Genomic DNA, 12,084 nt, shown 5'->3' on the forward strand with positions numbered 1-12,084 from the left:
ATGGATGGAACCTAGATGGAGAAAGAGGGGCCTCTTGGACATTATGTTTGGTCCCCAGTTCCTTGGTGCCCTGCTTCCTGTGTACTGTGAAGTGAACCTACGGACCGCCATGCTAGCCTGTTTCACAACACACCCAGACTCAATGGAGTGATTGACTAGGGACTGAGTATCTATAAATGTGAGCCAAAATTAAACATTCCTTCTCCTAACTTATGTTGGGTCTTTGGTCACATCAACCATAAAAGTGGGTACTGTATTCAGTCACAATGACCACATTTTAAGTGTTTGGTATCTATATATGTGTGTCCCGTGGCTACCTAGACCATTACCTTAGGATGACACAGACATCTCTGTGCTAGTCTTTCCCTCTCTCCATTTGTCCTAGTAAAACAATAGCTTTTCTGATACATCTGGTTAATCAGCAGCAATGTCCTGGGTAATAACTGTCCTACTATAGCAACAGTGGACTGTTTCTATTTGGGACTCCAGTGCCCTTCATAGCTTTATCAAGGAATCAAGCTGGGGTTACTCTTGAACCCTTTTCTTCTCTATGGAGAGGTGGGTTAATGCCGGAGGGTTTGGAGAATGAATATAAAAACACGTCCATCCAATTCTTTCCTTTGAGGAGCACCCAGTCTCAATGAGACAAGTTAATCAGTACTTTCTCCATGCTAGCTATGAGCCTTGTATAGCAGCCTCTTGTGGAATTGTCACGCTGTGTAGTCATTTATTTGCTGAGCTCTGAACTCCTGGGAGGCACAGATGTCACTGTCAGTGTTGTAGCATCATTGCCAAGCCAACCCCCAAAACACAGAGGGTCTGTTGAATCTAAATTGGATAAGAATGGATGTTTTATACAAGCAACTGCCACCAAGAACCCTTCTGGGGCTCACGCCTTGGTCAGCACACAACCTGGAGCATAGAGATGTTAACCTTTTCAGCAAGTGTCATAGGAACAAATACCTCCTGCCTCTCCCATGGGTTGAGTAGATAAAATAACTCCAAGTTGCCAAAATCAAAATGTTAGTCTTGGCATCAAAGAGAGCTTATTGGTGCCATGCTTTTCTCTGTCTGTTGAAAACTGGCTCTGGGTATTTACATTCTCAATATGTCTCTTTGGCTATTTTATCACATGGTGAAAATGCCAGTGGAGTGTGTCTTGAATACTAATTTAGACAGATGATCTGAATGTAGTTCTTTCCCCAGACACAGGAGCAATAAAGAACTCATACAGCAATATCCTTCCCTAATGGCATCCATCATCACTGTTTTTGTTATAGAGAAAGTGATCTGGGTGGGGCGACAGCCCCATTGTCTACTTAATAAGAAAATAGTAAGCTACAAAGAAACATCAGATGGATCAGGGAATTCCTTATGCACCATATGGATGTAAAAGCTTGTTTACTTAATTGTGGTTAGAAAAGGTAGGCAGAGTTATATGGATCTATTCTCCAGGGGGACTGTGGTCGAGAAAAGTTAAGAAGAAGGGGGCGGGGCCATCTAAAACACAGAGTCTTCCCATCCTCTGATTGAACGTGGGTCTCCTCCATACTGTGACTCACTCAGGACAGTTCTGGATGTCCCTCATGTAAGTTACTCTTTCAGAGTTACATCCGAAGTGTCCCTGCTTTGCATGTAATATTCCCTCCGGGAGCAAATTGTTTTCACAGTCTTGAGATGTCAAGGTGGGTGCTTAAAAAGCCAAGGAAGAAAGAAAAAATATGAACAAGATTTTTCTGAGATCAATCAGTACCTATTTTCCTGGGCATGCACATGCTACTAGCTGGGAGTAACAAACAGATAACAAAACTATAGTTGTGAGGGAATTAAATGAGTCAGACATTAGCTTCTTAACCCTACTTAGATTGCAGGTAAGTGCTTTGATGAACGTATCAGCGAAACAAGACCAGAATAATGAGTGGTCCATCATTCTCTGGCTGTTTCTGCTTGCTCAGAGCCTCATATCAGATTTGTTTGGTCACTCTCCTAATTGGTAGATGATGTTCCACTTGGAATTTGAAGGGGTTTTTCTCTGATGCCACCTGTTCTACAACAGTCTGTGATCTCAGCTTCCTGCAGGCATACAGGAAGCACTCAGATATCATTTAATTCTGACTTTTATGCCAAGAAATATGCAAATCCTGTGAGTATTTTGGTGGCCCTGCCTGATGAGCCCTTTGTTTTCTTCACCCTCCCTTCTGCCCCCATTCTTTGTCCTTTGATCTCCTTGATTCCTCATTTTCCTTTTCTCTTACTATTTCACATCTTTAATCAATGGTCTTATCCTAATTTCACGTTTTATATAATTAGTTGTTAGGATGCACAAGACCTTCCCTCTCCAGGCCCACAAAAAAAAAAAAAAAAAAAAAAAAAAAAGGATTTCTTAAATATTCACAAGCAATAACTGTTCCATGAGCATGAGGGAATAAAATGCTTAAAAGTGGATATTTCACCACTGTTCTTGTAGTGGATTGCAACATATGTTGGGATATTGCTTTATTCATCCTGCTACTAGGTATTATTGCTACTAACAACTTATAGCCCATCCCCTTCTAAAGAATCAATTTCAGCCAAAGAGACCCCCTTTATCCAGCATCAATTAATAGCATTCTCTCCCTCCCTCCATCACCCCCCCTGTAGCTCTCAACTCATGACTACTCAGTACAAAATATAAAGCCTACTTGCCCTGTCTTGACTAAGAACTGCTAAGAGGACAGAAGTTTTCATGGACTCAGATACCTCTATATGATTACATCAGAAACCACCCTTTCTTCTGCCCAACCAACATCCCTTGCAATGATTCAAGCATCGTTTCCTAGAGTACTTACTGTTAGAATGCACATAAATCTCAATCTTAGAGCCTGTTTCTGAGCAAACTTGACCGTTGATACCCTCTTTGTGTTATGTGGTGGTAGAAGCAGCTCACACTTAGGGAGCAGCTGCCCTGTGAGACCAGTTCTGTATCACAAGCACCATTGACATTTGAGCCGTAGCAACACTATGACCAGTGGAATGCCCAGTGCCCAAGGGAGTCAAGCTCATGTAGAAAGAAGAAAATTAAAGTGAAGGATTTAAATACAATCCTCGGGGATAGCAGAGGATCTCCGGAACATTGATTTGATAAAACCTTTTGGGTGTCAGTGTTTTGACTCCCTTGCTACCTTCTATCTCAGCACATTGCTAGTAGCCAACAAGTGTTCTGCTTCAACGTTCTATAAACTTTTTCTTCTCATCATATGGTAGTGAACTTTCAGGAATTTACTCCTATGAGGATTTCAAATGTGTGAGCTCTGGGCTTCCAAGACCTGGCATAGTGATTGGTAAACATCAGGTGCTCAGTAGGCTGAATGAAGAGGGTCAGTCTTTGTAACAGGGAATGCTGGGTAATATTTTCCAAAGGAAGTAAGTAGGGAGATTTTGGATTCATACAACCCCATCTTGGTACTGTGAACCTCAGTGTGTCCCCCCCCCCCCATTTTGTTCTTTGTAAAATTGGGACAACAGCGTTATCTCTTAGCATTATTATGGGCATTGTATAAAGTAAATGATACCATATGTATAAGTCACTTAGCCTAGGATGCAGTAAGTGCCTCATAACTATCATATTTACTAGCCATTAATGAATCGGGTTTCTCCCTGGGTTCCATCTTCAGAGAAGTCTGTTTGTAAGAACCCCAGTTCCTTCTTGAACATCCCTCTGCATGGGAAGGTGCCTTTGCAGCCCTTATGGCAATGGGGATTGCCTGGCATATTTGTTACTTTCATGCCACCGTGACCATGATGTCTGACAAAAAGTCTTTTGACTCTCCTTTTTGAAGTGTTACAATTCAACATGGCAAGGAAGGCAAGTCAGCTTAGTTTATGGTTCGAGGAGCATGAAGCAGGTTGTTCACATTGAAACAAGCCAGAAAACAGAGAGTGAGGGCCTGTCCCTATTTATTTCCTTCTGTCCTGTATCTTAGAATTTCCACAGACTTCCAATTAGCAACATTAGGGAGGAAACAAACATTCAAAGCATGACTCTGTAGGGGCACATTTTAAATTCAATCTATAACACTTAAGCTAAAGACCCTCTGCTCTGTGGCAGAATATTCATGCTTACAGGGAGAAAAGACTTACCGGGGTCTTGCCATGTATTCAAAGATACAGAATCTGGGTTACTTGGCCATGCTGCAATGGGAGAGAGCACTGACTGCTACCAACCACAGCTAAGGGGATCTCAGTCTCTTCCCTGAATACCCACTGCACAGGAGCCCATGGTGTCTTGAAGCTATTTCACAGAATCAGGAGATACCATGAGTTGAGGATCTTCCAGATACAGTTTATATTTTACATTCCCATTACAACCTCTCTTGTTGGCTTTTTAATAAATATCATTAGCAGAGATGTGACAACCAATCTAATACTTTCTTTTTAGCAGCAATTTGGACATAGGTATAATGCCTTGGTGACGACATGTTCAGAGATCAGAAGTTCATGAAGGCAAGCCAAGGTTTTAGATCAAAGAATTGGGATCCAAGAAAGAGACAGACAAATTAGACAAATAAAGCTAATCTAATAAGACCACATCTAACAAGGCTAAATATAATCTTCTGGACCAAGGTCCGAAACCTCAACTGTCCTGGTAAATTTTCATAGCTATCTAATGACCATCTAGTTAGTCTTAACCCTATCTCATTCCAACAAGGTCTTGAATTATTAGCTCAGAAAGTTGTATTAGTGATGCTCCAAGCATTTTTCACTGCCTGGCAGCATTGCTTGGAAACTTGGCCTAATGAGTCACAGGTGGGGACCAACAAGCTACCTTAACAAGCTTTCATGGGAATTCTATTATGCAATCAAAAATTCAAAACAGGGCTGGGAAGAGAACTCAGTTGATAAGCTGTTTGCTGATAAGCACGAGGACCTGGATTCAATCCCTACTCCATACAGAAGGACCCAGGAAAATATGCCTGATGCTTGCTAATGGGCCAGCCTAGCTGAATAGTGAGTCTCAGTACCAGGGAGAAATACTGCCTCCGAAAATAAGCAAACCACCCCTGAAGAATTGTGTACCAAGGTTGACTCCTCACCTCTGATCACAAGAGCATACACAGATATTTATGTACCATATACACATGTGCCATGACATGTATTTGCACCTTCAAACACAGATAAGTACATTTGTAAATAGTTGTAAAAAATATAAGATTTAAGTATAATTGAGATTTCTAAAACTCTTAAGACTAAGAAGTTAAGATAAGATGCCCCGGTGGTAGAAGACACTGTGGTTTCTGATGAGAATACATTCAGGGTGGAGATTTTGTGATCTATGTCTATGTAAATGTTGATTCAAGAAGTGTTTTCACCGTTTATCTTAATGACAACATTGTTTGGACCCTATGCTCAGGGCTGGCAAAAGCCCAACAGTTCCTTCATGTCAACCCTTTCAAACTGGGAAACAATTACACCATGACTGGGCTGACTGGTTCATTATTTCTTTAGTGATACCTTTTAAGGAATACCAAACTTAACAACTTGTATCTTTCTTAAGATTGTTAACATATGAAAACTTAGCATTTAAAAAAGATAGCTTATCACAAAATTGCCAAGAGATGAGAGGGCAAAGCAGTCCTGTGGTTTGTGAATAACAAGATGCTGATTTAGTGGTTAAAATCCCAGCTCAGAAGTCACAGAGAAAGGATGTGTGTGCTTATCTGGGTCCTATAATACAGCCTTGTATGGGGCACTGGATCCCCACATGGTCTCACTTTCCTTTTGTACAGGGAGAATAAAATGGTCCCTACTCCAGTACTCACAGGTAGTGTCTTCATTATGAGAGCAATGATTGCTGATGCTGATCACATGATGTGGACAGTGTGACATCTCTCCCTACCTCTCCAAAGACTTCCTAGGTGACATGGCTCACTAAACAAAATAAAAATTATAGAGGCCAAGGAAGGCTAACTTCTATAAGTCTGTATCTTTTTCATGGCCAGAGTGTCTCTCCCTGTCTCCCTGGGCTTTGATTTTATTTATTTTAAGTAGAAACCATGGACTAAAGGGCCATCAGGAGAACTGTGATGATCCGCCATGCACATGCAGTGAAAGATCTAGAACCTACATACTTACCCACATTTTCATCATAGTTGCCTCTTAGTCCTCTTGCCTCTGAATCCGAGAGTCTTGACTTCCATGCCCTTGTTTTGTCTTTCATTTCAGTGTCTTGGGCAATAAAATAAGAAGGGAATCTGAGGGCTTTTGTTAAGTCTCAGCTCTGCCACACACTACACACATTTCTCCATGTGATTCTCAGCAGGTATATCTATTTGATGGGGGAGATGATACATAAATGTTTTGCTTTTCTGGAACTGTTGTAGAGTTTAAAAAAACTTGCATGAAAACTTACTGTGAGCTCCGCTATGCCAGGTAAATGTAAGGCAATATTATCTAAAAGGAATGTCCATATTTTCTATTATAACTTTAGAACCCCCTCTTATGATCACAATTCTTTAGGATACCTTCTTCACACTACTGTCTCCAGCCCTCAGGATACTATGCATCAGTAATGGATCATTATACCTAATTTCTGACTAGCAATTTAGTGTGGGAGGAAAAACAATGGTCTACACATACAATGTATATTATATAAATATATATTTAACATTTACATGTATTTAATATGTAACATATATGTTTGTTATGCTGATTATATTAAATATGTTATTATTAACTGTATTAAAATTATACAAGTTTTTAAAGATAGGATTATATCAGAACGTTTCTTCAACCACTATTCTGCAATGACATCTCATGCTTGAAAGGTGTACTCTACAACTCAAGTAAGAGATGTGAAGAGTCCCTGCCACATCCTTGCACATCCACAAACTCTACCATACTTTCTAGCTTATAATGGACCATAGATATCCTCAGACTGAGAGTCAAAATAAATTGTTCTTCAATTAAGAAAAAAAAATTCAGTAAGAAAGTCATCTAGAGATTTTCTCCACTACCACCCCAGCCCCCATGTGCACCTGGGTGATTATGCCTAGTCCTTAACAACTCCCCTGCAAGAGTGTCCAGGGAAAAATCAGGTTACCTCCAAGAGTACTGGAAACAGTAATTACAAAGCTGTGTGGCTTGATTGGCCCCTGCTTTGTCTTGTAGCCATGGAAAATAAAAGCACCAAGTGCAATGGCTTGTGTTTTCATAGTTCTAAACAACATGGCTTTGTCTGAAAAAAATAATTAATGTTTCAATGGGTGGTTGGGAATAATACTTGCTTAGTGTGTAGTTTCTGGTTTTATGTGTCCAACATCACACAGGGGATTCAAGTAAAGAGATCCCAGTAGGAAAATTCGTGAATGACAAGGAACTCTGAAGACAGGTTGCATAGTGGGACATCAAGTTGCTCTCTTCAGAATGGCCCCACTTCTCCACTTTTGGGAAGCAGCTGTTTGTTGGGGTAATATATTTGCTCATAGTAAACATGGCTCCCCAAGGCTGGAGAAATGACTCTGTAGTTAAGAACACTTGCTGCTCTTATAGAGGACTCAGGTTAGATTCCCAGCACCCACATGATAGCTCACAACCATCTGTACCTACAGTCTGCCTCCATTGACATTAGACATGCATGTGATGATAGATCAGTTAAGATAGTACAGTACTCTTATGGGCACCCCCATTTAATTCCAAACACCCACATTAGGTGGTTTACAACTGCCTGTAACTCTAACATCAGGGAGTTCTCACGCCTCCAGACTCATTAATCAGGTGCCTGCCGCTTGTGAGCATACTCTAATGAAGACATAAACACATATACATAATTAAGAATAAAATAATATTTTTTCTTTAGAAAAAGAGTAGTTCCTGCTTGAATTGGGAACAGCCACTCTTTGGCCACTCCTACAATATTGGATGCCCTTTGGCACACTCAGCACCTGACAAGTAGAAGGCAAGGAGTTACAGATGTCACCCTTGGGAATGCCATGTCACCCAGCATGGTGGGTGGACACATTTCCACGAAGGGGGAGCATATTCAGAAGGCTGGAGAGATGGCGAGGAGGATAAGAAAATTTGTTCTATAAGTTCAAGAACCTGAATTCAAATCAGGCATGGTATCATACATAAGTGTGACCTCAGGACAGAGGGAAGAAGGGGCAGCAAGCTGCAACTTGCTGGCTGCCAGCCTAGATTAGAATTTAGAGAGAGACTCTGACTCAAGGATATAACTTAGAGTGGCATAGAGGTGGCCACCCAGTGTCCTTTAGCCTCCATGTAGGTAGGCATGTACACACATACATACACTACACACACACACACAGAGAGAGAGAGAGAGAGAGAGAGAGAGAGAGAGAGAGAGAGAGAGAGAGAGGGAATGAGGGAGGGAGGGAGGGAGGGAGGGAGAGAGAGAGAGAGAGAGAGAGAGAGAGAGAGAGAGAGAGAGAGAGAGAGACGTGTACCACATGCATGCATAGTGCACTATATTCTGTAAGGACTCAAGTTTATATTCTGCTTGATGTCAAATTCTTCCATGTTTTTTAAAGATAATACTGACTTAACATGTATGTCTCTGGTTTCTTTGGAAATGGGTACCACAATTCATTACTCGCATCAATATCATTGAGTTTAAAATAATAAAATGAAAATACTCAGTATGGTCCCAACCACAAATCTGACACCTGAAAAATAGTGGCATTTCCCATGACCTGATGGAGTCACTGAATATTTTACTGTAAGAACAGTCTGTCTTAGTCCTTCTGAGAGTTCATTAGTTAGGTTCTCAATTCACAGCCACCACACCCACTTCATGTCGAAGGTGACTGAAGACAACCCTCCTAAGCTGTGAACAGGCATCTAGCATGAAGGGGCATCTGTGTTTCCAGAATGGCTGAGTGATTATTTCCTGGCATCTCTCTATCAGGGTCTCAGAAAACCCGTTAGTTGCTGCACAAAGGGAAGCAGTGAGCTGAACTATGCGTGGGGTGAGATGAAGTGCTTGGTTGGAGACAGAAATTCTTTTTACTGTTCTACAGGGACACTTTGGACAATGGTTCTTTTCATAGAAGTGAAGTTTGTACACAGCTGATATTGTCCTGTGTCAGCTCTGAAACCATTTTTAGCACATTCCCTCTTGTATTTTAAAAGGTGGGGATGAGGCTTCCTAAAATGTTTACATCCTTCTTACCTTCTTAAAGCCCTGTGCTCTGAACCAGTGTCTCTTGGGAACTGGCTCCATGTCCCAGGACTTCACACTTCATTAATTTTTACAACAAGATGGTAAACTGGGTGCTGCCCAATCCTTGCGTTGCAGAGAAGGAGACTGAGGACAGGAAAGCCAAGTTCTTGTTTTATTCAAAGGTTATGTGGTTATGAGTAGTAAACTTGAGACTTTAACTCCATCTCCCCGGCTCCTTAAGAGCCAGGACTTATGGCTGGAGAACGTTTTGGTTTAAAAAACAAATGACAGGAATGGTTATTAACCATCAAAGTAGGAAATCTGAAGGTCCATTTTAAACGTGTTTCCATTATGCTGGAGTTTGCAAAAGAAACTAGTCTTCAAGCTAGAAGTGTAAACTTTTACATATCCATGACAATTCGCTTGTTCCACAGATGTTACTTGAGCATCTGCTTTATGGTGTGACTGTGGGACCATTGTATGCCAGGTACTATAGAAACAAATACATTTCTCCAAGCATACATATGCTTCCCAAAGGGCCCCTTACGAGATCTGCATCATCTGAGGCGAGATGGGGAACTCACCTGGCTCATGATCAGGGGAGCCTCAAGAAAGCGTTAACTTCCAACCCATCCTTCAAGGATGACTTTGACTTCCTTCTTCCTGTATGAATGAGACCCATGCACAAGGGCAGGGGACACTGGTAAAATTAGATGGATTTTGGTTTGAAAGTGGCCTCACCTTGCTCATCATAGTTCAAGTCATTTTGCTGGCCAGGTGCTAACGGATCTTGGGTTGTTGGATGGAACAGTTTGTTTTCTCAGATGGTGGCTAATGAATAAAAAGAAGCTCATAAGAACTGTATCCCTTGATAAAAGGTATCATTTTCAACAAGATGTATTCTTTCATTTGGTTAGCAAATGAAGTTAAATGCAGCTCTAAGAATAGATCTAAAACACAAAGCTATTGGGTGCATGGATGGCATCCGTGAAATTGAGCATGTGATTTCCTGTGGCAATGACTTAGACATAATTTTCATAACTGTCTCATTTTAGAAGTAATGAATTAACAGAAAATACCCTGTAACTTCTCTCATGCAGATATGACTTAGATTCTATATTCACAGATCCTTGGGGACAACTTTTGATGTCCCTTCTTTGAGCTACTTTCTTCCTGTAGGAAATAGTGCAGCCTTTCAATGGCTCCCTTTATTACTGTGGATGCTGTTTATACACAGTGTTGGCGTAAATGTGTGTAGTGATTGAGGAGAGATGGTTGGTTGTCTTGAGCCCTTTAAATTGGGTGCCCTTTCTCTTTCTGTCTCATGGATAGACTGGTAGCCATTACATCTGGCTGCTTTCGAGGCGTCTGCTTCTAACCACTCCCTAGTATGTTTTTTAAGCCTTTGATTAAGTGCTGGAATGTTTAATGACCTATCTAGTCAATATGTGTTTTCAGACTAAGAGTGAACAAAGTCTGAGGGAGGATAAAGGGGCTGAATTAGAGAGTGAGCTGCAACCATCTTCACTGCCAGGAAAGCATTACTTATCCACACAGAGATAATTGAATTTTGTTTTATTGCTGATATCTAGCTAAGTGGCATTACTATTAGGGACACTTTGGCAAGTAGGATTTTTTTTTTTTTTTACAAAGGGAAGGAGAGGAAAGGAGGAGGGAAGGGGGGAGGCAGGGGGAGGGAAGAAAACGCAGAGCAGTGTTTATTTAGAGTGAGTCTCATTTTGAATATCGTAATGCTTTCTGTTTGCAGTGGCTTGAACTTCATTGACCTGATGGTGCGGCAGGGGAACATTGACAACCCTCCGAAGACACCCCTGGTGCCAGGATTTGAGTGCTCTGGGATTGTCGAAGCTCTGGGGGACAGCGTAAAAGGATACGAGGTAAAGTTTTAAGTCTGACTTCAAAAGTCATCATCTAGAGCCCGTGAGGCAGTAAAACTGTGAAGGCATATTTCAGATAACAGCAGCCATGTTTTATTTTGTCATTTTGTTATGTGGTAATATTAACTATATTTGCATGATAGGACTTTCCAAATAAAATCTCATGGCTTTTTTTTTTTTTTTTCTTTTTCATATATTGTCTTGGTTGCTCTTGGCAAAAGTTTGGGGAAGTAGGCCTGACAAGTGTTGCTATATTCTTTATTCATAATTACTTAATATACCTATTAAGACTATTTGATCGTAGCTAAGTGCATATCCTCTTGTCCCAGTTACAGCTGCTATTTCCCACCATCTAACCAACTACAAAACACAAAAATAAGGGAAGTTACTTGTTTTATAATGTGGTTCCTTAAAGCATTAGTTGATACCTTTTAAGTTCTCATTTACAAATTCTGAACTATTTTAGGAATGGATAGAGCAGGACTTTAAATTACAAAATATGATACCTTAAGTCAAAGAATATCTTTCCCTGATAATCAGGTATAATTGGTGCTGAATTGAAGAGGCCAACGGGTGAGTGGTTTATTCCATTTTTCTGCTTTCATACACATACAAAATTCTCTACAATAAAACACTTAGTTTTGAAAAAGAAAAAGAAAAGAAAAAGAACACATGGATGGCTTTTCCTAAAAACCAAATGCAATTTAATCTATAAAACCTGAAACACTGAGGCTAACCAGATAGCTGTTGGCTAAAGGTGCTTGCCACCAAGCCTGAGGATTTGCATTCCATCCCCACAACACACCTAGTTGAAGGCGAGAACTACACAGTGTCCTCTAAACACACACACACACACACACACACACACACAGAGAGAGAGAGAGAGAGAGAGAGAGAGAGAGAGAGAGAGAGAGAGAGAGAGAGAGAGAGAGTAAAGGATTTTACTATTCCCTTAGGTTCACAAGGTGTAGCAGTTCTTTGTGAGGTTAAAAGGAAGAAAGCTGATCTCGGATTCGGGTCACCAAAGAC

General features: G+C 40.8%; 1 protein-coding gene across 1 annotated transcript in view; it reads left to right on the plus strand.

Moving 5' to 3' along the window:
* The window catches only part of VAT1L (vesicle amine transport 1 like), a 152,792-nt gene that overhangs the window by 14,674 nt on the left and 126,034 nt on the right, over positions 1 to 12,084 (plus strand). The window contains exon 2 of the mRNA XM_080936675.1: positions 10,926 to 11,055. Coding sequence (XP_080792801.1) covers positions 10,926 to 11,055 — 130 coding nt within the window. The remainder of the gene's footprint in view (positions 1 to 10,925; positions 11,056 to 12,084) is intronic.

The sequence above is a fragment of the Micromys minutus genome (genome assembly GCF_963924665.1).
Source record: "Micromys minutus genome assembly, chromosome: 24".
Classification (NCBI taxonomy): Eukaryota; Metazoa; Chordata; class Mammalia; order Rodentia; family Muridae; genus Micromys; species Micromys minutus.